We start from the raw sequence: 18,211 nt of genomic DNA on the forward strand, positions 1-18,211 counted from the left end.
AAGCTTTAATGGATCTTTAAATGCCCAGATTAAGACAGAATGACCTGGAACCCTATCTAACTGAAAGGGGAAGGGCAGAAACAACGAATCTTTTTAAAGTTCTCCAACTCTGTGGTCTAAATTAAAACTGCGAATCTTAATTTTATTTTATTTTTTTTTTTTTATTTTTTATTTTATTTTTTTTTTATTAAATTTTAAAATCTTTAATTCTTCTTAATTTTAAAAAAAAGAAAAGAAGAAGCTGTTTTCCAGTCCATGGTGTCAAGAGATCCTTCATTCTATATCTGGCTGCTGCTGCTGCTGCTAAGTCGCTTCAGTCGTGTCCAATTCTGTGCGACCCCAGAGACGGCAGCCCACCGGGCTCCCCCATCCCTGGGATTCTCCAGGCAAGAATACTGGAGTGGGTTGCCATTTCCTTCTCCAATGCATGAAAGTGAAAAGTGAAAGTGAAGTCACTCAGTCGTGTCCGACTCTTAGCGACCCCATGGACTGCAGCCCACCAGGCTCCTCCGTCCATTGGATTTCCCAGGCAAGATCCCTCAAATTTGGGGTTTTCCATGTTCCAGAAAAACATCTACATCTGCTTTATTGACTACACCAAAGCCTTTGACTGTGTGGATCACAACAAACTGTGAAAGCAGAGAAGACATAAAAAAATTATTTGAGTATTTCTAACTTCTTACTGTAGTCTGAGGTTTGTATCTATTTTTAGGCAGTTGTGAAAACAATCCCATCTACCTCTCAACATATGCACTCAGAATGAGATCTTCCAAAAGAGAAATGCAAGAGATGAAAGAAAGAACTAATTATACACTAAATACTTGTTTTTACTCCATAACCAAAATGATCCTTTTTCCAATGTATTCACTTGAGTTCAATGGGGTGTTGCATTTTCCTGTAACCTTCATTTCCAAAACAAACCATGTCAATACTAAACAAGACAATACAATCTCAAAAAAATGAGCAAAGGATTTAAATAAATATTTTTCCAAAGAACATACACAAATGTTCAATAAGCACATGAAAAGATGCTTAACATCATTAGTCACAAGGGAAATGAAAATCAAAACCACAGTGATATACCATATCACAACTTCTTGAAAGGCTATTTAAAAAAAAAAAGAAAGAAAAATAACAACTGTTGGCAAGGATGTGAATAAACTGGAACCCTGGTGTATTGCTGTAGGGATGCAAAATGGTTCAGCTTCAGTAGGATAGTTTGGAGTGGAAAATGTTGAACAGAATTACCATGACAGCAATTCCACTCTTAGTTAAACATATATCCAAAAGAATTGAAAAGGGAAATCAAATAGACATTTGTACACTAATGCTCATTACACCATTCTTCATTACAAAGATAAGGTAAACACAAGCCAAGTGTCCATCAACTGATTAATATTATTCAGCCATAAAATGGAGTGAAGTTCTGACATGTACAGCATGGATCTTGACATTATGCTAATGGATGAGTCACGAAAGGACCAATATTGTATGATTCCACTTATATGAAGTACCTAGAATAGGTGAGTTCACAGTAACATAAAGTAGAATAGAGGTTCCCAGAGAGTGGAAGGAAGGGGAAATGGGAGTTATTTCTTTTATTGGGTACAAAATTTCTGTTTGGGATAATGAAATATTTCTAGATATGGATAGTGGTGATGGTTGCATAACACTGAGTATAATGTCATTGAATTATGCATTCGAAGATGCTTAAAATGCCAAATCTTATGTATATCTTATTAAAATAAAAAAGATACATAAGAGGATTCATAGTTTTGCAAAATCATTCTGGGTGTTATGGGAGAGAGACAAAACAGTATGCTCTGAATGTAAGGATGGAGTAAACTCCAGGTTAGCAACTTTAAGGGTGAGGTAGGGAAATAAATATAATGAATTGGTACAGCCAGGTCAGCTAACAAGCTTTCTTAACTCAAAGCTGAGTTGGGATCCAAAATAACCATCAGGGCAATATGGGCCAAAAAGACATGTCCCCCTATCCTATTTCCATTTCTGCTTGAGTTAAAAAAACACCTCCCACTTTATTGCTTCTCAAATTTAGATTTTAAATATACATGCCTTAAAGGTGGTAACTGTGCTTATTTGATCGTCTTCAATATTTCAATGCACACAAAATTGTTTAGCATTTTCTGGGGACAAAATCTTGAGATAGCACATTCTCGAATAGGACCATCTATGTGAATGGCCTATGTGGTACAGGTCAGAGTGAATTTTGTTCAGGGGTTCCATAAGCACCAATATGCCTTCACCCCCACTGAAGCGTGGAGCCTAGGACAGAGAGCAGCTCTCTTCCTTTTCGGAAGGGACTTTCCTAACCCCCACTCCTTAACGGGTTCCTCTCGCTCCGTAAGCGAGCCCAAGTCTATCACTCTCTGAGGCAGCTCCAAAGGATTCTTGGAGTTAGGGCCAGGACCAGGGGCAAAATGAAATGTTGGAGCAAGGTGCTGCTGGCTGCTAAGTCACTTCAGTCGTGTCCGACTCTGTGCGACCCCATAGACGGCAGCCCACTAGGCCCCTCTGTAACAGCCGGTAAATTTAGGATTATCCGCCGGTTGCTGAGCGACTTCTCAAATCTTCCTGACCACTTCTCCCACCTGGTAGGCCCGAGCGCCTAATCCTCCTTCCACGCCCCGCCCCTCAGCTGCTCTACTAGCCAATCATCAGGCGGGTGCTTGACAGACTGGGCCAATCCCGAACACGTTCATTTTGAGCGGGAAAGGCTCAGAAACGCAGAGAGAGCGAGGTCGCCTTAACGGCTGGTTCTTGGCCTTGTCTCTAGTGGGTAACAGGCCTCGGAGGCCGCCGCCCATTGGCCGGGCAGCGGGCCAATGAGGGGTGCGAAGCCAGAGACGGGCCTCCCAGGAGGGGGCGGGGCGGGCCCGTGCAGGGTCGCGTGCCGGGTCGCGAGCCCCTGGTGGGCAATGTAACGGCCTCTCCCCAGCCTTTCCCTCCCGGTTCCTGCCCCCGCACCCACAGACCGGCTCCAGGCAGCGCCCGGGGCGGAGGCGGCAACGGCGGGGTGCGGGTTGAGGGAGCTGGGCCTCGACGCCCCGCCCCATCCCCGTACCCCAGGAGCTGTGCCTAGTCCAGGAGGGGCTGGGAGGCCCATGGAGGTGAGCTGCGGAGACCCCCATCCGCCCCCTCACCCCCCAGGCCTGAGGGAGGGACTTGAGGTAACTGGCGGGGACTGTCAGGGGTTTGGGTAGCGGCCGGCCTAGGAGGACGGCGACCGTGAGGAGAGACAGAATGGGCGCGTCCCCGGACGCGGGTCTCTGAAGCGGCCGGGCGGGAGAGGCCGGGTGGCCGGCGAGGAGCCCCGACGGGGCGGCCGGGCTGCGCCGCGGGGGTGAGCCTGGGGCTTGGCGGCCGGTGGGGTCGGGCCTGGGGACTCGCCGCGGACTGACAGAACTGGCGGCGGGGCGGAGCAGGTGACTGGCCGCGACGCGCAGGTTGCGGCTGCCTCCCCAACGTCGGGCCGTGGCGGCGCTGAGGCGGAGGCCGGCGGGGAGGGCCCGTCAGGCGCACCTTGGGGTCCAGCCGGAAAAAGGAGAGGGAACCCCGGGGGCAGAAGCGCGGGGTCCCCAAATGAGTGTTCTGGGATCGGATTCCGGCTGCAGCTAGGCGCACAGCCGACGTAGAACCGTAGAAGCCGTCGTCCGGCCGTATCGGTCCGGCTCTGCCCTGCGTGACGTGTCTCTCCTGTTTCCTATCCCCGTTTCGTGCAGCCGAAAGTCGCGTTCCGTGGAGGTGCGAATCGCTGCTGGAACCTCAGTGCGGACGCCAGCAGTCGACTAACAGATGTCTTCAACAGCGTGATGCTGACGGGCTCCCCTTCCTTCTATGATTGCTACAAATCGCAGGTCTGTTTCTCCGCTCTGCCCTTTGTTAGAGAATTTATTCTCCTTCAAATTCGACCCTACCCCCAGCACCCAGCCCATTCACGTTGGCGTTTAAATTGCTCCACGTTTAGGACCAGACAATATTTTAAATACAGAGTTTGTAGAATACAAACTGGTTTTGAAAGCAAGTTAAGGAATAAGATTTTTCATTGATTTTTGCTTTTGCTTTGTTCTCAGCGTGACATGATGCTAGAAATGTAAGAAAATCCGTATTTGCTTATACCGTAAGATGATTTTCCCTTCCAGCATTTATTGGAAGTCGGTGCAAACATACGTTTGATCATTAAAAAGGGAAATTTTTCTATACTTTTTTATTCTCTGGCTCTAACAATGTCTTAGATGATGTGGTACCTTTTACCTCACCTAGAACATTTAGTTTTGTTAATGTGTTAAATTTGCTTAGGATAATATTTCATTTTCATTTGAAATTATTTAACCAGCACATCGCTGTTGATATTGTTATATTTTGAATTATAACAGTGACCTGAAATAAATATTTTATTTAAGTCGCATGTCAGCCTTGTATAGTATTATACCCATTGTACAGATAGAGAAACTGAGGCCCAAAGAATTTGACTTGTTCTCTAAGTGACAAAACCCAAGTTGACTCCAGGTCTTTTCACTGCCAAGACCAGCATTCCACTGCTCTCTATAATGTTTACCTGACTACTAAAATTTACTTGGATTTATTTCAGTTGATTAAGCATAGCAAGAATAAAGTGAGACATTTTGCAATTATCTAGACTAATTAGTGTACCAACCCTAAGCATTCACATATTTAACTTCCAGAAATGTTTTGACTGAAAAGGATCTAGATAGCCACCACATTAGTTGCTTGTTTTATCCTAGAATATTAAATTTAAATCAGTCTTTTAAAATGATTTAATTTTTCTAATACTCAAATCTTTAAAATATAAAGTATACTTGAAATAATACTTATGTATTTTGTTTCAAATACTGTTTACCTCATTTGATATTATATAATCTGAAAATGCTCATTTTGTTTAAGCAACTCTTTCAAAAAGATGAGCAATTATTTGTATCACTTTGGATACTTCACACCTAAAAGAGAGTTAGGTTGGGCCTGTCATAAAAACTTCAGAACTAAAGGAATAAAATTATGAAAGGTTCTGACCATAACAGGCTTTGTAAAAGTTACTGCTAACTAACAGAAATTTTGGAAAGACAGTTTTTAGTGGCATTTTTAGCAAAATCTCTTCTGTGCCTCAGTTTCTCCAATTTCAGAATAGTCAACAAAATAATAAGCTATAAATAAGAAAATTATAATGTGTAGGTTTCAAATAGTATTCATAACTAGAATTTAACCAAATGGCTATAAAATGTTTGCGATTTGTGAAGATTTGTGATTAGATGATATTAGTTTTCATATATTATTGGTATAAACTCAGTGAATGTTTAAAATGTTATTTTTCAGTTATCGTGTCCATGAAGAACAAAAATTTAGGAGTGTTTTGATCTAAACATGTTTTATCTCTTTTCACATCAATTTTGATTGAGAAAAAAAGCAATTAGAAAATATTTTTAACCAGGATTATATACCTTCTATATTTATAAGAAAATATCCTTTCTACTCTGTTTATGTCTGGATATTTATAGCTATTACATCTCAGGTTTTAGTAGCTCCTTATTTGGAGAGTTAAAAATTGTGAATCTATATATTCAGACTATTTTAAGTATTTAAAATTTGAGGTGCAGTATTTTCATTGTACTTCAATCCCTTTTTTGGAAGGAAACAGGACTTCAAATAATTCATTAAAATCTTAAAACTCAAACCTTTTACCTTATTTACTCAAAATTCATTATAGAAGTATAAAGAAACAATGAACTTGTTTTTTCTTATAACTATAATATCTTTAAATTTCTTAAGATAAAATATGTTTTGTATTGTCTCATTTTTATACTTCCTCTTGGAAATAAACTAAGCTGAAAATTAAAGATATTGTTTTAAAAGGCCTTAGTGTAGGAGTGGAGAAGGCAATGGCAACCCACTCCAGTACTTTCGCCTGGAAAATCCCATGGGCGGAGGAGCCTGGTAGGCTGCAGTCCATAGGGTCTCGAAGAGTCAGACACAACTGAGTGACTTCACTTTCACTTTTCACTTTCATGCATTGGAGAAGGAAATGGCGACCCACTCCAGTGTTCTTGCCTGGAGAATCCCAGGGACAGGGGAGCCTGGTGGGCTGCCATCTATGGGATTGCACAGAGTCGGACACGACTGAAGCGATTTAGCAGCAGCAGCAGCAGTGTAGGAGTAAGACGTCCTTGAATTTGGGTTTTCGTTTTGTCATCTCTTAGCTCAATAATTTGTAGCCTCATTTTTAAACCCATTATAAAACACCCATTTCCTCATTTTTAAAATACAGAGAATATCCATGTCATAAGGTGACTGAATACAATGTGTGGAATTTCTTTGAAAATTCGATGTAAATGTACATTCACTTGTTTTTCACAGATTGGGGACATTAAGACTGAATTTTGTAAATGACTTATTAAAAATAATACTAAAAATAACACAGCTATGGTCCACATAGTGCTCATCTGTTCAAAAAATTAGAACAGCAATAATTGTGGGTGTTCGTGTCCTATCTCAGGGATAAGCAACAGCTATTGGACAGGGGCCAAATCTGCTGAGTGGCTGTTTCTGTAAACAGAATTTTATTGGAATAGTAATTTACACATTGTCTATAGTTGCTTTGGTGCTAGGAGTTTCAACAGAGACCTTAACACAGCAAACCACAAAATAATTATTATCTGACAGAGAAAAAAATTGCCAACTCCTACTGTTAAAGTAAGCTTAAGTGTCTAAGTCTAGATTTGTCTCCCAACTTTTACACATGTGTTACTTCCTCAAATTTCTTATTATTTCACTAATATTCTGTAATAAATGTAGTTTTGATTGTATCTGATATACAAACATGTCTTCAAAATTTCAGAATGAAGATAGTGTTGACCTAAGGCAGACCTATGCTCCACTTTCTTCATCAACAGAATATGCAAGTTCTGTAGATTCTTCACTTTTCTATGCACCATGGTCTACATATGGAGATGATATTAAACAGCCCTCTAATTCTCAGATCAATGTAAAGAACAGGTAAATTAATAAATTAGATTTCTCGGGCTAAACAAAGTGTTCTTAAGTTTGATTACATGGGAACCTAGTTATATTAGCTCTTTGTTCCCTATATCAGTATTTTTATGACATTGTAATTTTACTTATCTAACTACTAGGAAATCTTAAAAGTTACGTGTCTATAATTTTTTCTTGCTACTTTCTTTCATTAATTAGAAGCAACCCTAAGTGAGTACATCTTAAGTTCCTCTTTCTAAAGATAGCATATAAATGAGTTACAATTTTTCAATCTATTTTTTAATCCAGTTCTAAATTTTCAGTAATTCTTCCCTTACAAGTGTACAACAAACAGGATATTATCAAATGTAAGATACTTGTTTTCTATTCAGTTCCACTAATAATGAGGGCTAACTCTATGTCAGATTCTCTCCTGTTGAAGATATTAGAATTAACATGGCAAATATTATCCCTGCCTTTATAGATCTTACAGTAATGGTGATGATTATGATAACTTGCCAGGCACTACAAGTGCCTGGTACTGCAAGGTAAGGTCTAAAGGAAGAAGTATAAAATATTATGGGAGCTTATAAAATATTAAGAGAAGCTTAAGGGAGTGACACTACCTTTATGTTAATTATAATGAGGGAGACTGATGTGTCTTTAGTTTACCAGGAAATAATTATTTTTAAAATCTACTAATTAAATAATTGTTAAAAATTTAGAAATTAGTTTTAAGTTCTCTAAAGTAGATTTTATTAGGTAGACTATATAACTCTATACAATAAAGTATTTTTTTAGTTAATATGTGTTCACTGAAAAACTTCAGACTTCATAGAAATATGTAAAGGCAAGCAGAAGTTTACCTTTACCCTGCCTTTCCACCTCCCAGTAACAACTATTAACAGTTTGGTATATATTACATTGAATATTTTTCTAGATATATACTAACATATTATTATACAAAAAGTTTATATAAAATCTTTTTGAAATAACAAGATGTAGTGGGAAAAGTATTAGACTTGTAGGTAGACCATTTATTCAACAAGTATGTAGTAAAGCATGGCAAATGATAAACCTTTGAAAAATTCAGGTTTTTTTAATATCATTATCATTTAGTCAATTTAATGATTACTAATACCTACCTTTTCTGTGTTATGAAGATCAATGAAATATTTGAATGTTATGCAAGTATAAGGTATTTTTATTTCTAAAATGTCCTAACACTATGAAATGTTAGACATAAAATATTAAAAAACAAGAAGTTTCAATTTAAAAACAACATATTACTTCTAGGAACAAATTACCCAAAATCCATAAGAGGTAAAAAGGGTCCAGTATATTCCATCTCATTGTTGTTTTTTACATTTTGTATTGTTTAGATAGTGTTGGTCATTAGGTAGGGTTTCATCTACATGGAGCACCAGTCACTTCTTTGGCAAAGACTTAAGGATAGCACCCATATCTTTTACATTTGAGGGACAACTGCTGCATTCTTGTGATATTTAGGATGACCATGTCACTATACTTTAATCCAACTTTTAGTATAAGAGTCACAAAAATAGAGTAACAGGTTTATATGATTTTCAAATCACAGATGAAAAAACATAGCAAGTGTGATGCAATGATGTATAATAGGACTAGACATGCTTTCAGAAGCAGCCATGGTGCCAATCATGTCTATAACATCATAGATTAGAGATTTATATCTTGGTCATCTAAAATGAAGAGCATGTGTTTTGGAGAAATAAGAGGTAAGCATTCATTGAGAACTAGACATAAGATTTGGAATGAAGGAGAAATATTTATGTAGGATAAATACTATGCTAAAGTAGAAAATATTCTTTAGTTCTTATTCCCTCTTTAGTTGAAATGAAGGTATAGAGTTAATCCAAATATTTTATAGAAAAATAAGTCAGAATAAGTCTGGAAAAAGAAATATATTATGTTTCAATATAAGCAAAAGAATTTACATGTGATATTCATTTATTTTTAGGATTCAAACAGAAAGAAATGACTATGGTAGTGAAACAGACTTATATGGACTTGTGTCTAACATTTTGGAAGAACAAGATAAATCACAGCCATACTTTGCTGAGGGGTTAGTATATTACATAACCTATATAGTATGTAATAAACTTTTAAATTCCCAGGTACTAGATCGTTAACTTTTATTTTTACTTAATAGAGGATCATCTGACATTCGACATTGTAATTCTGATATTTGTTTCTAGGAGCCTTGATTTTCCTGAGGTGCTTGCCATACAATTGGAAGTTTAATTTGCTATTAAGAACTTTCATTTGAAAAATCATTCTTCCATAACTCAAAGCTATTTCCTTTGAGTTCATGAGCTAAAATTTGGCTTAAAGAGTATAAATTCCAATGACTTTTATACTTATACCTCCAAAAATAAAACTATCATTGCTTCTGAGTAGAAATATGTATGGATTTTATTCATATAGTAAAAACTTTTAAAGTATGCATTAATTGTTTTACTTGGGTGTAGAAGCCATATTATCCAGATTCCCTATTTCATAAATAGGGAAATATGTAGCATACATCTAACCAATGAAAATATTTTCATTTCAATGAGAGTACATCCTTTTTAATTAAAAAAATTGTGGTCAACAGCACTTTTGTATTAATCTTATATAAGAAAAACCTTATCTGGTTTCTACTTACTATATGTAAACAGTTCATGTAAGACCATGCAATCATCACCCTCAGGCTTTAGTTTATGTCTCCTCGAAAAGTATACTGAAGACATATTAAGACTAAAATGCATATTTATGCAGCATATAGCGCATTTTAAGTGGCAGAAAGTTATTTGGATGTAATGGCAGCTTATAAGGCAAAGTTGGAAAGGATTAGAGAATGGTGAAATGGGGCAATATAAATGTTTTTAAAGCCTTTCCTCCCTTCTCCACTAAGAAAATAAAGACTTTTAAAATCTAAATTGTAATTAAATATATTTTCTTGTTCTAGGACCTGTTCCTCCAGTTTAAAGTCAGTATGGCCAATGAACACAAGCAGGTGTGCAGATCACCATGACCTCTTAACAGAAACCAAAAGGCCAGTAGATACAGCCATCTCTCAGCAAGCTTTTTATACCGGTGAATCTGCGTCAGCAGTGGAAAAGCAGTACCTACATAACAGTAATCTCATACCACAACAAAAAATAGATGAACTTTATCATGGATTTACTGGTTTAGACCTTGAAGAACAATGGATGTACCCCTCACGAAATGATCATTCTAACTGTTACAATATTCAGCCAAATGATACAGCTAAGACAGCATTTCAAGAATATCCATTTATCAAAAATTGTTTTACACCACAAACTGGTCTGTCTGACATCATGAAAGAATCTGGAGTTGATACTTACTCTTATGGAAGAGAGAAAATATGTGCTAAAGGTCTGGAAGCACCATTACAGCAAAAGAGGGCAGAGATATTTCTTTCCCAATTTAATAGGTACAGTGAAAATCCAGATTATTGTAGATATCCAGAATATGCTCACCCTAATAAGGCTAAGCTGAGTAAGTGTTCGAATTTTAGTGTCCAAGATAGTAAAAAATTAGCTAGTGCCACACCTGAAACACCAACTGTAGAAGCAGACACCTACACAAAGTTATTTCAGGTAAAACCAGCAAATCAGAAAAAAATGGAGGAGACAATACCTGACCAGCAGAATTTCACAATTCCAAAAACTACACCACATCTGACAGAAAAACAGTTTGGAAAGGAAGCAGCATTTACTGCTGATTTTGGCTTAAAATCAGAATATGGACTAAAACCTCATACAACTTGTTCAGCTAATAATGATTTTGCTAATGTCACAGAAAAACAGCAGTTTACTAAACCTGATCCCCCAAATTCTGAGTATTTTAAATCAGTGAATTTACTAGCAAATTCAGCAACATCTTCAGGAGGTATCAACTTAAACAGACCAACATGGATGAATGTGCAAACAAAAAATAACACTCCTATTCTTTATCGAAATCAAGGTAACTTGATGAAATTAAATTCTCATTTAACTGTAGCTTCAAAAGGTTCTAACCATTCTTTAGATTTCCCCCAACTATCATCTACAAATTTAACCCCAAATAGCAATTTATTTCAGAAGTATTGCCAAGAAAACCCTTCAGCATTTTCTAGTTTTGATTTTGGTTACAATGGTGCAGAAAGAATCCAATCTGTCAATCACATGGAAGGACTGACAAAGACTGGAGAAGAAAATCTCTTTGAATCTGTTACCGATAAAAAAATAAAGCAGCCAAATGGATTTTGCGATAACTATTCAGCTCAGCAGTATGGGATCATTGAAAATGTAAACAAACATAATTTTCAAGCTAAGCCCCAAAGTGGACATTATGATCCTGAGGAAGGGCTAAAGCATTTAGATGGCTTATCTCAAAATACATACCAAGATCTGTTGGAGTCACAGGGTCATTTTAATAGCCACAGACAGGGAAGTGGAGACAACAATATTAATAGCCGTGTGAATCGCACACAGGCATCATGCTTTTCTAATAATTATATGATGGGAGATTTAAGGCATAATCAGAGTTTTCAACAACTTGGTTCAAGTGGGTTTCCACTAAGATCCACTCATCCATTTGGCCATTCAGTTGTTCCACTGTTGGATTCGTATGATTTGTTTTCTTATGATGACTTAAGCCATTTATACCCATATTTTAATGATATGATGTATGGTGATAATTCCTTTTCTGGTTTCGTGCCAACTTTTGGATTTCAAAGACCAATTAAAACCCGCAGTGGACCAGCCAGTGAACTTCATATTCGTCTAGAAGAGTGCTATGAACAATGGAGAGCATTAGAAAAGGAGAGAAAAAAGGTAATACAAAACTATCCATTTAGGCATAACTTAGTATATCTCCTTTGCCTATTTTCATTTTGTTTACCCTAGTGTAGTTTAAGAAAGAAAATTCTTCTATAATGTATAGTATTTGTTAAGTCTCTGACTATACAGAATTAATTAGGTGACTTAAGAGGCTAAAAATGCTTGGGGCTTAAAAAATTTTTAAGTTTTTTTTGCCTGTTAGGTAGACTTTTTCCTTAATGGGTTGAAAGTTTAAATTATTGGAGTGTTCAGGTATTTTATGCAGCAAGTATGACAGAAAAGTATATGGTACTGTGGTTTGTATTTATTGCCTTTTGATACCAAAACAGAATTTTTATCTAAAGGAGTAATTTTTGATTTTCTTTTTAGGCCTATAAGAAATATTATTCATGATTGAATCACATTTAGAAAATCTAGTATCTAAAAGTTATATAATTTTTTTACAGACTGAATTGGCCCTTGCGAAGAATTACCCAGGGAAAAAAGTATCCAGTACTAATAATACTCCAGTTCCACGGCTGACCTCCAATCCATCTAGAGTTGATCGGTTAATTGTGGATGAACTTCGAGAACAAGCCAGAGTAAGCTGTGAAGATATCTAATAGCAGATTTTTTTAACTGTTTGATAAAATTTTTAAATGCCTCAGCAAGTTAGAGTTCTGAAGGATTCTTAACTCACATTTATGTGTAACTCTCTGAAATGTATTCTTTCCCATGTTTGGACCTAGAACTATTAGTTATTTAGGAAAGGGAAAATAGCCCCACTCAGTCATTAAAATATTAAGTTTAGTAATCTAAGAGATTCCTCCAAGAAATCCAGATTAGCAATGGAACTAATCCACAAAAGAAAGAAAAAAATTTAAAGCAAAACCATTTAAAATATTATTTGTAGGGAAAGTCCCATTTCTTAATCACAAACATTTGTTTTTTAGCTTCACAAAAAAGCTTTGCTTATATTATACAAGATAGTAAATTAATAGGAAATTACCTTATTTTCTTGACCATGTTCTCTTGAGTTATTTAACAAACATTAAGTATATCTAGCAATGTATTAATTACTAATAAACTGACGTATATAGGTATATGCATAATTTTATAAAATAGCCTTATTTTGGAAAAGTAGTATATCACTTCAGATCAAATGTAAAGAATCTTGACGTTAATTAAAAATTATTTTCCTATTATCTCCTTTGTAATTTCAGAATTCTCCAAGCACCTGTAATAGAATAGGGTAGTTTTTTCTTTCTGACCTTCCTCTTTTAAAAACTTCTGTTTTCTGGGACTTGCCTGTGGTCCAGTGGCTAAGACTCCATGTTCCCAATGTAGAGGGTCCTGGTTCCATCCCTGGTCAGGGAACTAGATCCCACATGCTGCAACTAAGAGTTATGCTGTATGAAGATTCAACATGCCGAGTGCTGCAACTATGACCTGGTGCAGCCAAATAAATAAACAAAATAATTTTTAAAAACTTCTGTTTTCCAAATAAAATTCGATAATGATTCCTAGGAAAAGGCATGCAGTGAAACAGATTGCATCTATGATTGAATAAAAGCCATCTAAGGAATTAGAAAAAATCAGCACAACAGAGTCTTATTTTATTGATCATTTGTTTCTTACCTATACCATGCTGTCTTTAAAATACAGATATGAAATAATTCAATGGAAAAATATTGATTTTTACCTAGCTTTCAGCCTTGATCAGTTGTAATTTTTAATCAAATTCATAAATTTGTACAATGGAATTTATCAGTGTTGTGGTCAGATATAGCCAAATGTTATAAAAACTTAAATCTTTGTTTTTTTAAACTTCCAAGTTAAAATTTTTCTCAGTAATGCATTTCTAGGCAATAAATCAAAGAATTGCTAATGTGAGTATTAAATATACTTAATACTTTCCAGCCTTATGTGGGGTTCACCTTAGTTTAGCATATTTATAACTGTTATAATAATTTTTTTTCTATTTAGCAACATTAGACTAGTAACATACAAAGGGCAAAAATATTTTTATGTGTACTACTTCTAGTGTGCTGGTTTTATAGAATTCTGAAAAAAATCTTTTAAAAGTTTATTAAAAATCACTTGTAAAATTTTTTCTTTACACTTATTCAAAATGACTCTCTTACTTTAAAAATATATAATTTGTAGTTCACTGGAGTTTTTACTGTGGTGTTTTTTCCTTGTGTTGTCTTATTTTCCCCCTCAAGAATCTGGCTGGTTGTACAGTTGGGAGGAAAATATTTAATACCTGTACACTTGTGTTTTCTCCATGGGCTTGAACTGGCATGAACTTATACCAAAGAAATTTGGTAGGAGTGTGAGGTTAGAGGCATTCATTCAGGCGCTTATTAATTGAGAGGTATTTTTCTGTTCTTTCCAGTCACTGAATTATGTGAGTTTTAAATCATTTGGCTCCCAAAGGCAGTTACTGTATTTATTAGATGTTCAAATCCTAGCTACTCAAAAGTTCTCCTTCCTTACTCCTTCCAAGTTTAGAATTTGAAACTTTAGGCATATACAGTATGAAACATACTCCCCTTACTATATATCTAAGATATATAGTGTCCTTTTTTAAGCTTAATTAACCAGAAGAGTCTTCTACCACCAGAAGATTAAGACCTCCTAATTTTCCCTAGCAATTTTGACACTTATAGGATTTATTTTGTTACTTTAGCATAAATTTAAGTCAGTATTTTCTGGATTATGGACTCCTTAAAACTAACACTAGTGTAGTGTAGTTGCTCAGTCGTGTCTGACTCTGTGACCCCACAGACTGTAGCCTACCAGGCTTCTCTGTCCATGGGATTTTCCAGGCAATAGTACCAGAGTGGATTGCCATTTCCTTCTCCAGGGGATCTTCCCAACCCAGGGCTTGAACCCGGGTCTCCCGCATTGTAGACAGACGCTTAAAAGTCTGAGCCACCAGGGAAGTAGCCAATATTATTTCTAACTTCCAAAAGGGAGACCATCGAAGGCCCAGAAAGGAATTGCTGAGGTCAAGATTAATCAGATCTAGAGACTGATTAACCCTTTTTAGCTCAATTTTTTTTCTTTTAACTACAGTAACTCCTAATCTCTTTTGGCAGGCTATTATTTACCAAAAAGAATGTCAGATTTTATGTTTGCACTTACTGTTAATAATATGGATATATTTGAATGTTTGACTTTTTCACTGTTGCTTATTCTCAGAAATTACTTTTAAACTATCTAGAATTGACATATGTACGAAAGACAGACTTTCCATCTTTGTTTCCCCCATCATGGTGTCAGGATATAGTAAGCTAGTGAAGTGAAAGTTGCCCACTCTTTGCAACCCTATGGACCATACAGTCCATGGGATTTTCCAAGCCAGAAGAATGGGATGGGTAGCCTTTCCCTTCTCCAGGGGATCTTGCCAACCCAGGGATGGAATGGGGGTCTCCTGCACATTGTAGGCAGATTGTTTACCAAATAAGCTATGAGGGAAGCCTAAACATTTACTTATTATTGAATGAACATTATTCCTCTCATCTCTATTCTGCTTCATTGACGATTTGTTTTAAATTAATGACAGGGGCAATGTAGTTAAATTTTAAATGCCTCATCAAAATTTAAAATGTTTCCCTCAGGTTGTGACTCTACTGGGCAAAATGGAACGTCTTCGAAGCTCTCCCCTTCATGCCAATATCTCTACAGCTCTTGATAGACACTTGGAGTCCATTCACATTGTACAGTCACGTAGAAAGGATGAAATTGTTAATGCTTCAAATCGGCAAAGGCAAGGAGTTCCTAGATGCCAAGATGACAGAGGTACAAACATTAATGCATATCCTTTTGATAAGGCAGTTAATTTGAATGTTAATAAAATCAGATTCTGAAGTTAGATAGGTTGGATTTCTAACATTTACACTTATCTAAGAATAAATTGTTAAATGGTGCCTATATAATTTACTCCAAAAGTGACAGTGAAAATACTTTTATCTATTTTGCTAATTTTACCCATTTAATTGTAATAACTCTGTCAAAGTCTGTGTTCTACCCAGCATAGTCATGGTCATACAAATCAGAAATAAAATACAAGTGTAACACATTTTTTTACATTAGTATTTATATTTAAGTGTAACACTTTTTTTACATTAGTATTTATATTTAAGGTGTAACACTTTCAAATGTTGAATCAAGTACTTTGATTAGCTCAGTCAGTAGCCATCTTTCTTTTATAAAAAATAATGATGTTTGATCATTTAGTAGCACAGACTGGGTTTTATAAGAGTTTAGGAGTACTTAAATGATATTTAATTTGAACTGACCATAAATGTTTCTTTTACAGATGTTTTTGCACTTGCTTCAGCAATTAAAGAGATGTGTGTAGCTACTCGGAAAGCACGTACTACCCTGTGGTGTGCACTGCAGATGACCTTGCCAAAAACAGCCAGTACAGCTGGCCAAACAGATGTAGAAAAGGCTTTACAAGATATAGTAAACTGTGAAGATAAAGTCCATGAAAGCCTAAATAGCAGCAATCCAATGAACCAGAGAGGTGAAGCAAACAAACATTAAGGAAATGGCAGCAGAAAGAAGAATAAAAAGCTGATAAGTAAATGTATCAAGACATGCTAAAAAATTTTAATGAACTTGTCAAACTTGAAAATTTCATTACATTAATTGTCTTTCAGATTTAAAGTTAATAATACCTTAATGAAGTCTAACTTCTATTTAAAAATCTATTTGGAATGAATCAGATGTAGTTGAAAGTGAGTCAAACGTAAAGTTGACTATTCTAGGGCAACTAGGAATTCCCAGGTAGTCAAAGGTAACAAGTTTAAATTAAATTTTTCATAACAGCTGAAATATTGCTGAAACTCATTCTGCAGTGCAGGGAAATGCAAATATGAAATTCTTCTAGAAGATAAGTTTCATTTAGGTCTGCCTTAGTAAGTATAATTCCAAATAATGAATCTTAAATGACTGTAACCCAATTATGGCTACAGTCTAGTAACCAAAACAAGTTTTGATTGTGATATAAGAATGTTTTCCTTACGAAACTGGATAATACCTAGGGAACAAAGGAAAGAAGGATGAACCCAATATTCATGTAAAAATTTAATATTTAAAATACTACCATATTTATAAATTTGAAATCTTAGTGCCTAAGTATTTGGAGGGAAGTGCATCTGATTCTCCTAAATTAGTGATAAAAGTGCCAGTGTAAAAACCATGCAAGTTACTGAATATAAAACCTGTTCAAATCATTTGTGTATATTATTTAAATTTTAATTACACTATCAATTATTAAATATTTCCAGTTTTAAAGTATTTTAATTGAATCAAAAAACAAAACATTTCCTTTACCTGGATCTTTTAGACTTGATGCATAACTAAAATAATGACTATTGTTTTAATACCCTTAGTTTGCTGCCTTTTTGAGGGTATCACGAAGTTCTAAAATGTATTTTTTTTAAGGTTAATCTTTTACTAGTTTAGTTTGCAATTGGTTAGTGTATATTTTGTGTAGTTATGTTCATTAGTTTGCTTCTGAATTATTTTAAAAGAGCTCTTGAAAGCTTGGCTTTTTCTCTTTCTCATCACTTAATATCTTTGTATGGAACCCAAGTAATTTATTCAGTAATATGAAATGTTGGTATTATGTGACTCAGAAGATCTTGGGTTTTAACATTTCTAGCATGAGTTAAACTATAGTATAATGTACTGATGAAATTTAATTGAACTACCCTTGACTAGAAACACTAATGTTTTAAATGTTGGTGTTTTTCTTAGTTTTAGAAATCCTGGTATTAAAAAAAAAAAAGAGTGTAATCACACCACATAAATTTTCTTTAGATGATGTGCGGAAGAAACTGATTGAGAATGCAGGAGTAACTGTAGGGAGAAACATTTTGATCACTGAAATGCCTTAAAACTACCCAAATGAATTACATTGAGGGTAGTCAAATAAAATAGATCATCCCACCAGTCACTGCATAGAAAGTGGTTAAGTTTGATATAAGACATGTTGGATGTTATGGAAACAAATATTGTACTGAATTTAGTCTCAAGAAAAGTAAATAAATTGCTTTGTTGAAAAGTTTTTTTTATGAGTTTGTATTAGTTTCTAACATTGAGTTACTCGTCAGAAAGCCAATTAAATTTCATTTAACTAATAAGAACTAGTGCTAAGTTTTAAACTTCATTATTAACACATAAATAATGTTGGTAGATAATAAACCAACACCATTCAGATTTCCTTGGATTTAACCTGACCTCCTTCAAATATGAAATTTTTGTTCTGCCTTTGTGCTAATCCAGGAGAACCTTAGTAAAACTTCTAGGGAAACTTTTATATACAGTGGTCAGAAATGAAACAC

At 35.7% G+C, this 18,211-nt stretch overlaps 1 protein-coding gene across 1 annotated transcript; it reads left to right on the plus strand.

The window, feature by feature from the left end:
- Positions 1–3,125: 3,125 nt before the first annotated feature.
- Positions 3,126–16,406, plus strand: MEIOC (meiosis specific with coiled-coil domain). The gene is made up of 8 exons (XM_068979222.1): positions 3,126–3,191; positions 3,744–3,878; positions 6,872–7,029; positions 9,002–9,106; positions 9,992–11,864; positions 12,317–12,451; positions 15,476–15,656; positions 16,177–16,406. Exons 1-8 carry the CDS (start codon positions 3,126–3,128, stop codon positions 16,404–16,406), a joined length of 2,883 nt encoding a protein of 960 aa, XP_068835323.1.
- Positions 16,407–18,211: the final 1,805 nt, after the last annotated feature.

This window comes from Capricornis sumatraensis, chromosome 8 (genome assembly GCF_032405125.1).
Source record: "Capricornis sumatraensis isolate serow.1 chromosome 8, serow.2, whole genome shotgun sequence".
Classification (NCBI taxonomy): Eukaryota; Metazoa; Chordata; class Mammalia; order Artiodactyla; family Bovidae; genus Capricornis; species Capricornis sumatraensis.

Bases quoted from the DNA above. Each gene is read 5' to 3' on its own strand.
- MEIOC (XM_068979222.1), top strand. From the start codon at position 3,126: ATGGAGGTGAGCTGCGGAGACCCCCATCCGCCCCCTCACCCCCCAGGC. The intron at 3,192-3,743 runs GTAACTGGCGGG...CGTTTCGTGCAG, and splicing joins GCCTGAGGGAGGGACTTGAG to CCGAAAGTCGCGTTCCGTGG. The intron at 11,865-12,316 runs GTAATACAAAAC...ATTTTTTTACAG, and splicing joins TAGAAAAGGAGAGAAAAAAG to ACTGAATTGGCCCTTGCGAA.